The 16068-nt window shown below is 41.8% G+C and overlaps 1 protein-coding gene across 1 annotated transcript in view; it reads left to right on the top strand.

Moving 5' to 3' along the window:
- The window catches only part of SH2B3 (SH2B adaptor protein 3), a 198726-nt gene extending 182927 nt beyond the window's left edge, over positions 1-15799 (top strand). The window contains exon 9 of the mRNA XM_077462019.1: positions 3301-15799. Coding sequence (XP_077318145.1) covers positions 3301-3602 — 302 coding nt within the window. The 3' untranslated portion in view covers positions 3603-15799. The remainder of the gene's footprint in view (positions 1-3300) is intronic.
- The last annotated feature ends 269 nt before the right edge of the window (positions 15800-16068 follow it).

Genomic DNA, 16068 nt, shown 5'->3' with positions numbered 1-16068 from the left:
CCATACCCATGGTGCAATGGGCACAGTGGCACATGAAAACCTTACAGAACTCATTCCTCAGGCAGTGGGATGGAGTCTCAATGCGTCAGACCATCTTCATCTCCAGATCGGTGAGGCAATCGATATGGTGGTGGACGTGCCCGAGCAATCTCGGGAAATACAAACCGATAGTCACTCCAGACCCGGAAGTAGTCACTTCAGATGCCTGCCAGAGCTGTTGGGGGGCCCACTATCAAGACCAGGCAGCCCAGGGCCAGTGGCATTTTCAGGCTCAAGGTTTGGTCTCGAACATTTTAGAGCTCAGGGAAGCCTTTTATGCCTTAAGGGCATTCGCACCATTTCTGACGGACAAGAATGTGCTCATTCGAATGGACAACCAAGTAGCAGTATCTTATGTTCGGAAGCAAGGGGGTACCAGGAGTGCCACCTTGATGGAAGAAGTTCGGCCCATCTTGGAATGTGCTCAGATACATCTAACAAGTTTAAAAGCAGTGTATGTCTCAGCGGCACAGAACATATTAACCGACTGCCTGAGTCAAGAAACGCTATCCAACAACGAGTGGTCGTTGAACCCTCGGACTTTCTCCCTCACGGAAATCTGGGGAAAGCCGGAAGTAGATTTAGCAGCCACTCCGACAAATACCAAGTGCCACAGATTCCTGTCAAGAGATTCATTCCCATCGGTGGAGGGAGTGGACTGTCTAGTTCACCCATGGAACTTCAAGTTGGGGTATATATTCCCTTCAACCCTGTTAATTGCGAGGTTCCTATCCAAGCTTCGGAGATCCTCTGTGACGGTAATTGCGATTATTCCACTGTGGCCGAGGAGGCCGTTGTTCACGACACTCTTACAGCTCAGCCTTCAACCTCCAGTTCCTCTCCCAATAACTCCGGATCTTCTGTCTCAAGGTAAATTTTTACATCCTGCACCAGAGAAATTGCACCTGATGGCCTGGAGATTGAGAGGGCTAGACTAAGAGCGCAAGGCTGTTCTCATGAAGTTATATCAACCCTGATGCAAGCCAAGAAAGCCACTACCAATACCATCTATTCAAAGGTTTGGGGAAGATTCTGCTTCATGGCACAACGGAAAGGATGGAATTCCCTTTCTCCGGAACCCTCTCAAGTCCTGGAATTCCTCCAGTCGGGGATCAACAAGGGTCTAAGCTTAAGTACCCTAAAGGTTCAGGTATCAGCTCTGTCAGCTAAAACAGATACTAAGTGGGCATTCCACCCATTGGTAATCCAATTTTTGAGAGCCTATCTAAAGATTAAACCCTCCAGGAGGCCAGTCTTTCCATCATGGGATCTTTCAATAGTTCTCCATGCTCTCTCTTCTCATCCGTTTGTTCCATTTGAAACTATCTCTTTATGGGACTTGACTTTAAAACTGTCTGTTCTCATTGTGATTACATCAGCTAGAAGAGTGTCGGAGATTCAAGCATTAATGGTTTCGGAGCCTCACTTAGTTCTCTTTCCCGACAAAGTAGTCCTAAGACCTTCCGAACACTTCATACCCATAGTGGCAACTTCCTTCCATTACAACCAAGACATCATTCCTCCATCCTTCATGGACGATGAGGGTAATCCTCATCCACTAGATGTCAAAACAACCATCATGAACTATTTAACCACCTCTTTTAGGAAAACAGACTCTCTTTTGATCATTCCCCATGGAACCAGGCGCAGGCAAGCCGCCTCCTCACGCACTATTGCATCCTGGTTAGTCAGAACCATTAAAAAAGCTTACTCCACCCAGAATATGGCGATTCCTGAAGACATCAGGGCTCATTTAACTAGGGCAGTGGCTACCTCTTGGGCAGCGTATTGCAGGGTCTCACCGGAGACAATATGCAGGGCAGCAACATGGTCCTCCAGGAATACCTTTATTTCCCACTACAAGGTGGATTCCGCTCATTTATCCATGCAAGACTTCGGCAGATCCGTCATTAGAGCCAATTCTTCAGCATTATAAGGAATAAATATTATTTTACTTGCACCCACCCGACTGGCGAGTTATTTCCCAGTGTGTGCTGCCATGAAGGCGTCAGGAAAATGGAAAATTGTATACTCACCTTTCCGTAATTTTCCTTTCCTGACGCATCTTCATCGCAGCACACAGTTGCCCTCCCTGTTTCTTTTGTGATTATATTTACAGAGAATGCAGCAGGGGGTCTCCCCTTCAAATTTATAGTTAATCCAATCCTGTCAGGTTGTGGGGGCGGAGTCACAACCCAGTGTGTGCTGCCATGAAGATGCGTCAGGAAAGGAAAATTACGGAAAGGTGAGTATACAATTTTCCATTTTTCATCTCATGGCTTTCATCCCGTACACTTGCACCAACATTTCATGTGTCTGTCGCCATTTTCCCCAATTTGTAGCAGGACTTGATGTTCACTCATTGCTATTTTGCACTTCGACCCTTCCTCCCAAACTGATTACGTTCGACTGGCCGCAGTGGGTTTACCCTGATGGTCACGTGTACTCCACTCTAGGTGGCGCTTCTCGACGTCTCTGGATAGCCATGTGCATGGGCACGCACCTGGCCCATATTGCCATTGAGATAGTGGACCATTCACCAAACTTTTTGGACATGAATTATGTAAAGATGACTGGTCCCAACCATCTGTTTGTCTCTGTGTAGGCTTTCATGCGATGATTGCCGCTAGCTGTAGCCGGTAACAATAATGACTGTGTATTGATGGGAGAATTGAGTGATTTTTCTTTCCTGCAACCTGTGATTGCATGAAAGAAAATCATACCATCTATGTACGGCTTAACAGGTACAACCATTCTAAACAGATTTTTTTTAATTAGCTACAGTTACATTGTTGCTATTTTATCAATGATGGATTCATTATTGAATCCCCAGTAGAGATATGTTGTTCTCCATCACTCTCCATCTCATAAGTTGACATTTACCACACTTTCAACTCTTCAAAGCTCTGTTCACTTTTTCTGCCTGCTGAGAACCTTTATGACAATGCCAAAAGCACCCAAGTATATATATTTACATCTAGATTTCCCCTCTATTTGTAATATTTCCTGGATACACTGTCACAGTGTATTGCTGTGAGATGTTTTCTTCCTCTTTTACTGAAGCTGAACATTACCTTAAATGACCTAATATAACAAAATTAGGATTCTTTCTCCTGCCGCACATTGACATATTAAATGTTAATCTAACAACAATGCAAGGTCTAATAAAAACTGGAAAATGGTTTCCATAAACTTTTATTTTTTTAAAGACAGTTAAGCCAATAATTGCTTGTTAGTTAACCCTTTCTTCTTTTCTTTCAGACCAGAACCCCACAGTCAGTACATTACTGTTCCCATTGCCAGTCCAGAGGTCAAGTTCAGAGCGTAGCATCTCCCCACAGGCCAGCTTGGGGCAACACCCCTTCACAGACGACCTTCACCCCAGCTCCTACTCTGAACAGATTTTCCATTTGGTACCCCCTCCAGAAGAACTGGCCCGGAACTTTTTGCTGAGTGAATCCAGCAGGGCCCAAACAAGCCGTCAGAGGGAATCTGACTATGAAATGGATTCTTCCTCAAGGGGCCACATACGGGCAATAGACAATCCTTACACGCCTCTATGACAATGCGGTAGTGTGCTGTACATGCTGAACTGACACGTTTACTTTTCTACAGTCACAAAAGCCTTAACACATGCAAACAAGCCAAGAGTTTAACCTGTTTCTGTTTTATTATTATGTTGCAGGGATGAGTGAAAGTGTACATCCCCTCTGGGTGTTATTCTATTTGGCCTGTTAAAGGGCCCTTCTTTCTCCTGCACACTAGGCCTAGGATGGCCCTGGAGGCAGCGAAGGGTTAAGTTGTGAGCAATTTATGAGCTTGTTTTCCTGTTACTGTTTACAAAAGGTAATTACTTATAGGTGTTCTACTCCAATGCTATGGAGTGGATGGAGTGGTGACATTCTTCCATGTTACACATAAGTGATAATGACCAGGACTGTCCAACTACTGGCCTGTTTCTGCGTCATCATCAGTATGTCATTGTTGTTACTTTTTGAAAGCTCTGTCCTTAGTATGTCTATCTATAGCCTGCTTAGTATTATCAGGCGCTAAATTATACAGAACCGCATAGCACTTCCTCACCATAATAGAATTATTTGTTGTCAAGGCATAGAAGTGCAGCCATGATGTTATTTGAGCAGCCAATGAAAAAAAAAAAAAGAGATATCATATTTTTTGTATACTCTTTGAAACAATCTGTGAAAATGTTTATATTTAAATGTGCCTTAGGCTGGTTACTCTGTGGTTAGTGCCTTGAATTCATCACTTGGCATGGCTGCATGGACCAATGATTACAAAGGATATCTGTCAACAGGACCCATGCAGCAGCCAACCAATCACAGGCCACTAACACCACTGTAGCTGGGCCCTAATATAAATTGTTTATTTGCACAACCTGGTCTCAAGAATTTACTTATCTGTAACTTGTAAGCCTCCTTGACTACAAGTAAGGTTAAATATACTGCTCAACAACTGAGCAGAACAACCATATAATTTAGTTTGCTACCCAAAAGACACCAAGCCCCTATGAACGTTGGTCGATAGGGGAATCTATTCTGTCTATAGTTCGATGTTGTGGCCACGTGTTAGTGCAAACAGCCTGCATATACTTCTTCAAGCTGTAATGCACACATAGAAAAGCTCAGAGTAGCAGTACATACCTTATGAAAGGGGGAACTACACCCTGGAACGTGCTGGCCTACACCAGTAAAGAGTTCTTGTTAGACATGTGAATTCCGTTTTGTTCCAAATCAAAATTCGAATGTATCTGAATTCCAAGTCACAATAGTAAAGAATGTAAACAAATTCTCCAAAATAACGAAACAAAATTTGTCCGAAATACCAAAATTCTAATTCGATTTGAATTTGGAAACGAATATGAAATGTGAACATATTGCATTTCTTAGATGCGAAAAAGTTAGCAGCCACATTTGAATACCGATTTGCATGTTCTGAATTCAGTCAAATTGAATTTAATTTGGTCGAATTTGGAAAATTTGAATCAAATTCCAAAATTAATAAATAAAACAAAACTAAACAATTCCAAAAATGAATTTAACAAAACAAAATTGGTTAATGAATGGAAGCAAATATATTTTTTGTTCTGAGCATGTCTAGTTCTTGTTGTGTGCAATTCTTACGGGTAGTACCCCATGGTAAAGGCAGACCAACGTACGATTGATTATTTGTTTGCTATGGCTTATTGCACTAAAGCAGTAGCATTTACAAATAAGAGATCTTTATTGTTTGCAACTTGGGCCTGCTGTAGAAGTAAGTACAAGCTGTGTCTACAGCATTGAGGTGCAGTGAGCGTTAAGATGCATCCCTGAAATCAAAACATCTTATTTGTGTCTGGAGGATTACTTGATTATAGACTCTTGAACCACTGGTTGCATTGTCATTCAGGAATTTCACATGAGCTTCCAACATGGAAAGTAACATTATGAGCTGCATGTTAGGTTAGGCCTTCTACACACTGCTAGTGATGGATAATGACTCCTCTGCTTGATCGAACCTGTGTTCACTACATGCCACCTGCACCCCACAAAGTCCTTTGTCTTTGATGACATGTTTGGCATTGCTCAGTGCCATTTTATTAGTGCACTGAAATTGGCACCTAAGTCCTTACAGTATGTCCATAATGCAGTGACGGCACAAAGTCCTGACAAAAAGAGACCTAATCTACTACTACCAGGTGTTCAAGGCCTATAACTGCTGAGGTCAGCACTTGGACATGCAGCATTTTCCATTATAACAATGTCCCAAGTGCCTAAGCAGCCTAACTGTGGGGTAGAATGGGTATTAGATAGGACAATCGCTCCAGTTTTATTGTTTGATATAAGCACCACGACTCTCTGCATTGTTTTAAATGCAGTAAGTCTGTTTCACAGTACATTTCTTACACAAAACTTTTTTATTTCTATCTATCCGACAGATGTACAGAAAGGAATGTATGCTGAGAATATAGGAAATAATGTAGAGTTTGCATATTGTAAAGAACACCTCAGATAATGAATGTGTCATTTATTATACATGCAACATGGAAAATTGTGTGTATTGTGTTTCTGCCTGAAACCTCCATTATCTAACTTCATAGTAACAGTATGTGAGTATGTATGGATCTCAGACACACAGTGATAAGCCAGTCCTTGGTCAAACCTGCCCTGTTCACAGTAACTAGAAACTGCTTTGTAGCAGATGCCTTACACTATTATATGATGCTGCGTCATCTATGTATACAGAGACCCCTTTGAAGTACAGAATACATTTGTTTTAGTCTGGATGGAACATGCCAATGTATAAACGGACATGCAGTATGTTGTTGCTTGTGCTTAGCCATGCGTATGTTGAGTTCTGCTTTGAAACAAGAGAAAACTGGCACCAGAGTCAGGCAGGGGTAGGTAAAAAAACAAATGGCAGCCACCTTGGGTATTTTGGCAGGAGGGGGACGTAGAAAGAGCAGGAGCTGTAATTTATGCTACCAAAGTAGATGCTGATTGATAAATACCCCTGCAACATGGAGTTTGCTGGGGCCAGCTAGATAAAATCTGTAGGCCGACACTGCTCCACTCATTCTGAACATGCTAGTTGCTTGGCTGTCTTTCTGAGTCCAGAAACCAACATGTAGCCACTTAAGTGAAGTCAAAATCCCTAATCTCCAGGCTCTGATACAGAAATTATTGATATTATTGGATCAGCCAGGCAACCAGTACTTTCAGAAGAAGAGTTCAGCATTTCATGCATGTAATGGGATCTTGGGAAACACTGTATTCAATTCTAATGTTTATATCTAGTACAATCACCATTACTATTTCATGGCTCTGATGTCTCTTAGCCCTTGTACACACGGTCGGACATTCCGACAACAAAATCCATCAGATTTTTTCTGATGGATTTTGTCTGAAACTGGTGTTGCATACACACGGTCGGACAGAATTGTCGGAAAATCCGATCGTTCGTAACGTGATGACGTTATTTAGCTACGACGGGACTACGTTCAGGCTAGTAGCCAATAGCTTTGGTCTAGGAATTTGATTTGAGCATGCGTGGCACTTTGTCCGATCGGAATTCTCTACAAACGATTTGACAAAGTCCGATGGGATCATGTTGTCGGAAAATTTTTTATCCAACTCTCAAACTTTGTTGGTCGGGCATTCCGACGGAAAAAGTCAGATGGAGCCCACACACGGTCAGATTATCCGACAGCGCGGTCCGATCGGACCTTTTCCATCGGAATGTCCGACCGTGCATACAAGGGCTTACAGGACCCTGGACATTTAGTACTGGGTTGCCTTTTAAGTGAGCTGCTGTCAGATTGTAGTCATCTGGGTCTCTTTACTCCATGCCTGTCATCAGAGAAATAAAGAATCTCTTATTACTGATTCCCTGACATGGAAAGATACAGATATAAGCCCCGTACACACAGGGAGAATGTCAGGAGATATTTTCTGGTACAAATAGTACAGGCCTGTGTGTATGTCTGTCTGTCTGACTGTTTGGCCGGCTCCTGTCAGAAGTGCATGCTGGAATACCAGCAGCCGACTGACTCCTGATCAGCACTCTCAGCCAATGGCAGAAAGTGCTGATCAGAGTGTTCTGGCGGGGGCGGTGCTGTCCCCCTGTCAGAACACAACAGCTCAGCTGGGGAGATCGCTGGACTAACCTTGCATGTTTACTACGGCAGCTCCTACCAGAGCCGTCAGATTTTTTCGTGGGTTGCACGAAAAAAAAACTGAAGTGTGTACCCGGGTTTAGTTAATTCAGAGAAAAGTCCTTATTTTCATACTTGTTCCAAGCTCTTCGATTTCTAAGTATTGAGATCAGGGGGACAACAATGGTGATGACACAACTAGCATTTCTACAGGGAGGGACCTCCAAGGTTGGTTTCCTTTAAACTATTGCTGACCTCTATTGTGACAGCATGGATGAATTTTCAGTGACACCATAATCTTTCCTGCCAGTATAGATCCGAGGTAAATTACAATACTCTGTCTAGAGAGGAGGATTTGGTTTGTGAATAGAAAGTGGCAGAGAGAAGTTTCTAGAAATCAATTTATGCTCTTCATCATCTCACAACACATCAGGTCCTCCCGGCTGTATTTTTTTTTTCTTTAAATTCTTGTTGGTTTTGGCTGTAAAATTGCAATCGGAAGAGGAAGTAACCGCACACATTTCTGAGAGATTTTCTTGGCAGGCCACAGTATAACATCCAGCTGTGCTAATGAAAATAGATCATTTCAAACACTAATAGTCAGTCATCTCACATACATGTTTAAGCAACAGTCTCGCCTGCATTAAATAGTCCAGAATGTGACTTCTCTTTTCATTTTCTTAACCTCTTCCGCTCTGCAGCTTCTTCAGAAGTTTTGTTTGGGCAGCAGGGCCAATAATCCTTACAACTACAGCATGCTGAGACTTCCTACTGGACACTGATTGTATGTAAATTGCCCTAGAACATAACCCTGTAATTAGTTCAGAAAACCTCAACCTTTTTCACACAGCAAACATCTTTTTATGATGTCCAGTGTCTCTAAATGAAAAAAGCCACATGAAGAATTTTAAATCTTCATCTTGGTGGAACTATTCCTGCATAAGGTTCTTGTGTAGCACGTGTTCTAGTAGTCCAATTCAAATTCTTCTTGTAGCAACTGGGGCAGAGCAGCCTTGATTGGTGTTCCTTCCATATTAAATATTCGGCAAACGTACATAGTTCTAACAGACTAGACTCTAAACATAGAACTGTACTGTGGTACAATTAGTATTGGTTCACTTAACCGACCCAGGACAAGTTAAAAAAATATAATACTTTGTGATAGGTAATGTGCTTGAGCATGTTTGGACTAAGATCTGAACCCAGGTATGGTAGCCTGCCAAGAATCTGTGACATTCCCCACCCTACATTCACATGTGTAGTCATCCTTTGTATATGTGGGGCAAGGAATGCCCTGGCTGCAGATTATTGGCCCATACAGGTGACAGCTTTTCTGCATACAGTATGTGGGTTGGGTTGCTATTCCAAACACGCCTGAGCTCATCACTATTTGTGATATACTATTAACATCTGATGATCACATATGTTGGCTAATGTGCAGTGGGTGTGATGAGTGGCCATTACCATAGAATTAGAGATAAGTAATAGAAGATTCTGCCATTGATTGTCAAAGATGGCATCACAATCGAAAATCACTTATGTAGCTAGGCCCATTCTGGAAAGTTTCATGATTTTAGGTTAGCCCCATAGCTCAGACTGCATGCAAATGATTGTGAAACTGAAAAATAAAATAAAAATTCAGCTGCATAAGCACACAGCTTAGTTATGCCACAAACCGATAATAACATTTTAGCTGACTAATGGGAAATGTTTGCAACATCATGTTAGCATCCTGAGCTCCATGGCCCTGCCACATACAAAGAAATAGGAGCTTCAACAGCTTCTGTGACAGATCCATAAATCGTTTAGGGCCCCTTTCACACAAGCGATCTGATCAGATCTGTCAGTTTTTCAGGCGGACCTGATCGGGCCCTCCAGGCTCTTCGATGGAGTGGTAGATGTCGGTTGGCAACTGCTGCCATCCAATCCTGCCCGGCAAAAACAGAGGGATCCGATGGCATCGGATGTAAACGGACATACGGTCTGTTTCCATCCAATTGCCCCATAGACAATGTCAGGCTGTGTCCGTGTCCGCTCTGCATAGCAGAATGGACACAAACCTGTCACCCACCTGCTCAGCTGAGAGATCCCCCACTGATCAAGCAGATCCCACTTCACGTCACCTGTGTGAAAGGGGCATAACTAAAACAGAATATACCATAAATGTGTGCTAAAACAAAGCATATTCTTAATATAAGTGCCTCTCCAACATGACTCACGCTATAAGATAAAAAAACTCTCTAACCCTGAGCTTCTCTCCATCTTTCTGATTAAAATTTCTAAAACCATGGGCTACAGGGTGACTACTCCTCTTTCCTGTTGGGGGATATATACACTTGTTAACACTTACTTTATCTAATTTACAGCATAAATATACCAATGCGCTGCAAATGATTCTCAACAAGTGACAGAGATAAACTTCCCTTATAGGACTAGGCTAAAGCCTTGTACACATAGGACAAATGTTGGGAGACATCGGCTGGTTAAAAAAAGAAAAAAAACTAACCGTCTGACATTATGCCACCCTGTCTGACCGGAGCTGTCCGTTTGGCCAAGTTCTGTCGGACGAGCATGCTGGAAATACAGCAGCCGACCGACTCCTGATCAGCGCTCTCCACCAATGGCAGAGTGCTGATCACAGTGTTCTGTCAGGGGGGCCATCCCCCTTTCAGAACACAAAAGCTCAGCATAGTTAGTTGCATAGTTAGTACAGCGGCTTCGACTGGAGCTGACAGTGTACTCATAGTGTGTACCAGTCTTTAAAGTTGTGAAAGCAAATGACTGTGGCCTTCAGCACAACCCTAGCCAAAATGTTTTATTTTCTATTGGATAGAGTGAGAAAGGTTTAGAACCGCTACTCGTGTTTCATTACTGTCTGTGTTTCTCTTAGGGAGATTTTACTTCACTTCCTGCCTGGACAGAAACAGTATACCTCCCTGAAAGGCACACAGACAAAAACAAGCCTTTTTCCAGAGTGATGAAGCAGAAAAAAAAATCTAAAACCCAGTAAAGTGAGAAGCCATAACTTCTATGATGCTTTAGTGCTGTCCTGGTGACAACAGCTCCTCCCATGTCTTGCCCCGCTGTCACAAGGACAGGATGTGAAGAAAAATCTCCTCCCATTTGGTCAGGGACAGACATATGAAATTGACAGGCATTTAAACTCTTTCCAACTCTATGCAAAACTAGGCTTTTGGCTGACTGATGGCAAATATTTGCAATATCATGTTAGCATGGACCTGGCACATATAACTATAAATATAATTATAGGTGATAGACCTATAAATCTTTTTTTTTTTTTAAAGAAGAAGTTCACCTTAAAAATAAATAAATAAATGCAAATCTTTTTGCAGGTAAAAGAAAAAGTGCATTTATTTATTTATTTAACTTGGAGCCTGGAAAGCATTGCATCGTGATCAGCGGACCACAGGTACCATGTAGGACTCCTGTAGACTTTTTAGTGTATCTGTTTGCTTGTACCTTGTACAGACAGGCAGATATATATACTTACAGGAAGAGAGAATGTACCAACAGTGACATGGTAATTCATTGAAACTACAAGCCGACAGTCGCAAAGGCTGTCAAGATGTTTCAGCAGGATAGAGGGCATCTTCCCCGGGCGCACTCTGTCACTGTTTGGGAAAAAAAGAAAAACATGGCCACGTCATTCATTCACAGTCCTCTGTGAATGAATGACATGGCTGTGTTTTTTTTTTTCAAACTGCGACAGAGTGCGCCCGAGAAGATGCCCTCCCTCCTGCTGAAACATGTTACATGTTCATCCCTAAATACATGTAACATGTTCCAAAAGGTGAATTTACTCTTTAAGTATAAAAGTACAGAGCTAAAAGGTAGATTATTTAGTGCCCTATAGAAAAGAGTATATACCCTGAAATGCACCTGTCTGCTATCAACTTCTGGTATTAAACAGATGGCTTCGGGTGATTTTCACAGCTCAATTATGCTGGTAGTTCTTAATACTTGTACCTTCCATTCCCACTGTCTTTATACATAAACCTCCCTTAGCTGAGCCAATCCAACTAAATGATAAAACAAGTAATTGCTTTGGTTTCCGCATTCTATCCACACCATGAAAACAGTAATAATGTAGGGAGCTGTGTCCGTGCTCTAGCCAAATGTGGAGGAATTTTCTAAAACTGAAGTAGCCGTGCATGGCAACCAATCAGCTTCTAGGTCCAGTTTGTTCAGTTAAGCTTTGAAAATGAAAGCTAAAAGCTGATTGGTTGCCATGCACAGCTGCTCCAGATTCCAGCTACTCCAATCTTAGGAACTTCCCCTCTGTGTGTTTGAAAGAACAGCAATGAAAGATGCTTTAAAGTGAAACGACTGAACAGCGGTGTTTGTATAGCAGGAAAATTATCCATACATTTGTCTTCCAAATGTGTCCAAACTTGCCGTCTGGTTAGTGTCAGCCTGAAGAAGTTGTCCATGTATCAAGTGCATAAAGAAAAACATCCTGTTTTAGACGGGTCTATTTTCTCTTATAAGGAAGAAAGTATTGAGACTTAACATTGCAGAAAATATAAGATGTTTGCATTATCATTTGTGGGCAGGGTTGTTGAGCCATTAAGAAACCCAGAACACCAAGTTAAACAGTATAACTTTGTCAAACATTTACACAAATATTTATGAATTAAGAAGCTAAATGTATTTTATTGTATACCTTTAGCTGGGTGACACATATTCACTGTTAGATAGTCTTCCCTACTCCCATATAGCACTAAATATATCAGTTAAATTCCATCTATCTCTGAGACCTGGAAGCATTTGTGTATATTTCTTTCAGAGATACCTTAATGATCGATAGTATGTTTAAATGTAACATTCTTTTTCCTATAAACTAGAAGGGTGCTCTTCTACTAGAAGGAAGAGCCAGATTTTTTGCACAGACTCGAACAACTATCAGTGACTGTTTGCAGATGTCTGTTCATCCCGGTGATGGGATGGTGGTTACTGTCAACAACACTATGTAAGCTCAGGTCTGGATGTCAGAGAACCAAACAATTTCAAATAAATTATATTATTGGTCTTCTGATCTTTGGACTAGGTTGTGCCTTTTGGTAAGCTCTACTCATCATATAGATGAATGAAGCTCTACAGTCAGCAGGCTTTAAGAAATTCTTTCCAGGATAGCAGGTATGGAGAAATTTGGCTCTTCAACCTCTTTCACATAGACAATCTGATCAGGTCCGCCTGTCCGTTTTTAGGTAGACCTGATTGGAACCTCCATTCTTCTCTATGGAGTGGTGGGTGTAAACGGACATGTGCCTGTTTACACCCGCCTACATCCAATCTGATCCAGTCCGCTAAAAAGAGACTTCCGCCTTGCGTCCAGCAGATGGCAGTTGAGTGTCAACAAACAGGTGGTCCAATTCCATCTGGCCACCCATAAAGGAGAGCAGGCTGTGTCTGTTCTGCATAAGCGGAGTGGACACAGACCCGTCATCCGCCTGCTCAGTGGGGATCAGTGGACAGATCCGCTGCTGAGCAAGAGGATCGCAACCACAGTCCACCCCATGTGAAAGGGGCCTTTTTATGTATATGTGGACACAAAGTATTTAATAGTTCTCACTGCCTTCACAAATGGCATTTCTTCTCTAGAACCCTTGAAAGAGGTAACTGCTATCAATTAGACCTCATGCACAACGAGTGTTAAAAACGCTGCTTTTGGGGGCATTAGGCATTTTTTTTTCATGTTAGCCTAAGCCTAAGTCCATGCACACATGGCGTTTAGAGGCAAAAAGAAATCCTCACTACCAGTGCGTCCATGAGCAGCAGCGTTCTGCCAGCATCAAGTGCTTGTGCGTTAATTCATTTCAATGGCCACAATGAATTTTTAATTTAGTCAAATTAAATGAAATAATGCCCAAGTGCTTAATGTGCCTAAACATGTCTATATATGTATACACGCTTCAATTGTTTTTTCTTGCCAAAGCGCTGCTGCCAGGAGGAAAGGCGTTTAGGAGAGTTGAGCAAACACCCTGTGTGCATGGGGCCTAAGACTATTGAGATAGATGTGCATTAAGCATCATATTTAAACAGATGGACTGCATCAACACACTGGCAAGTAAAGGAATAAAGACTGTTCACTTAGCAAAGATAAAATATATTGCGCTTAGAAAATACCATAAAGTGTTCCCTTCAATCAGCTGAGTACTAAAAGTGAATTATCAATTAATTTGCAAAGCAACCATAAAATTCTTAACGCGTAAGTACACTTATTCTTTTTGCCCTGACCTAAACCACCCCATTCCCCTCCACAAATGTATACTTTGATACCTGTGCCTTGTGTTTGTTTACATCCAGCAGTGAAAGGCTCCTTTATCTTTCATCTGCACATTACTGCCCCAAAGATTTCTATAGAGCTCACCTCACCATTGAGGTCTAATGCCCTGTACACTCAATAGGATTTTCTGACAACAAAATCCATGGGATTTTTTCCGACGGATGTTGGCTCAAACTTGTCTTGCATACACACGGGCACACAAAGTTGGTCTGAAATTCTGAACGTCAAGAACGCGGTGATGTACAACACGTGCGATGAGCAGAGAAAAATGAAATTCAATAGCCAGTGCTGCTCTTCTGCTTGATTCCGAGCATGCGTGGCACTTTGTGCATCATAATTTTGTACGCACGATCAGAATTTCCTATGGAAAATGTGTGATGGAGCCTACACACGGTCGGAATTTCTGACAAGGTCCTATCACACATTTTCCATTGGAAAATCCTATTTTGTGTACAGGGCATAAGAGGGAGCCTTTCACTGCTGGATCTAAACAAACAGCAGAGGCCCTGAGCATCATATCTCAGTAAATTTGCATTTCTTTACGGAGGGTGGGATTGTTTAGGTCAGGACAGAAAGAATAAGTGAACCGTTTCTGTCCTTCAGCTTATTCTTTAAAGCCCAACTCTAACACAATGATTTCACTGTAGTATCATTTATAAGTAGCACTTTACCTTAAATTTGTATCAGACATTCTGGCTTTCTCTTACTTTTCTGAGATGGTCCAGCTCCCACACCAGACACCAGAACATATTTTTGCCCCCTTTCCACACAACAGTTCACAAAAGGCAAAGCCACAGGAAGTGTTTTCTGCATAAAGGTAAAGAGCTACTTATAAATAATATTGCAGTGAAATTACTATGCTTGGAGTTCAGAACCATACACACAGGCCAAATATCAGGTTATATTCAGGCCATGTGTACGGCAGCCAGTCCAATAGAAGCTGGTCATTCGGCTGGCTTCTGTCAAAGGGGCATGACTGAAAAAGGTCTGCCGATCAGCGCTCTCAGCCAATGGCTGAGAGAGCCGACTAGTGTGTCCTGGCAGGGGTGGGGCTGTTCCCCCGTGGGGGGGTTGTTCCTCTGTTAGAAAACAATAGCTCGGCAGGTGAGACTGCTGTACTAACATTGGATTTTTAGTACAGCAGGTCCTCCTGAGCTCTTCCGTTTTTTTTTTCGTTCGGCCTGCTGGGTTGAACGAAAAATAACCACTAGTGTGTACCAGGTTTTAGGTTTTAAATAAAGCATTCACTTTATTAAATTAGCCGCCTTTATTCCTTAAAATCCACCCCAAAGTGTAAACTCAAGTTGCTGTCGCTTTAAGTGGAGAATTTTATTTTCTGTTTTGGATAGAACTCTAAATTAGTATTTGGGGCCCTTTCACGTGAGTATCATCCATTTCAGTCAGCAGCGATCCATGCACAGATCCCCTGTTGAATCTGGTCAGAATGCAAGGGATGTCAGTTTTGTCACATCCATGTCCATTTATTTTTGACCTGCAGCGTGTAACGGATCGATGTTAGCCTATGGGCTGGAGGATGTAAATGTACATGCATCCATTCACATTGTTTTCCTACAATCGATCACGTTAAAGTCTCAAAAACTGGGAAAAGGACTCAATCTTTTTTTTTTATCGGACCTGATGGTATAGTTAGTCTAATGTAAATGGACATATCTCCATTTAAATCCACCTGCCCATAGACGTGTCTGTTTTTAGAGCTATGTATAATGCCACATACCCTTGTGTTGGAGAGGTTCCTTGTTCTGGTTTTGAAAACTCTGAATAAAATACATATTCAACCTAAATCCACCTGCCCATAGACTAATATTATGTTTCCATTCAAATTCACCTGAAAAACTTATAGCAGATCTGATTTGAAAAAAAAAAAACCTTATGTTTGCACATATAATCATTTAGACTGGATCTTATTCAATAGAGATTATGTCTTCTGTGTTTTTTTTATATATTCTTTATTTTTTCCTTTTAATACAGTATACAAACTCGTTTATACAGTTCTTGAGGGGAAAGTAATTCTGCCATATTATACAACAATCTCCTTATACCCCTCTTTTTA

This window comes from Lithobates pipiens, unplaced genomic scaffold (genome assembly GCF_037356315.1).
Source record: "Lithobates pipiens isolate NorthernLeopardFrog02 unplaced genomic scaffold, aLitPip1_a1.2 Scaffold_3, whole genome shotgun sequence".
NCBI classification, from domain to species: domain Eukaryota; kingdom Metazoa; phylum Chordata; class Amphibia; order Anura; family Ranidae; genus Lithobates; species Lithobates pipiens.
This window is presented reverse-complemented; position numbering and strand designations above follow the sequence as displayed.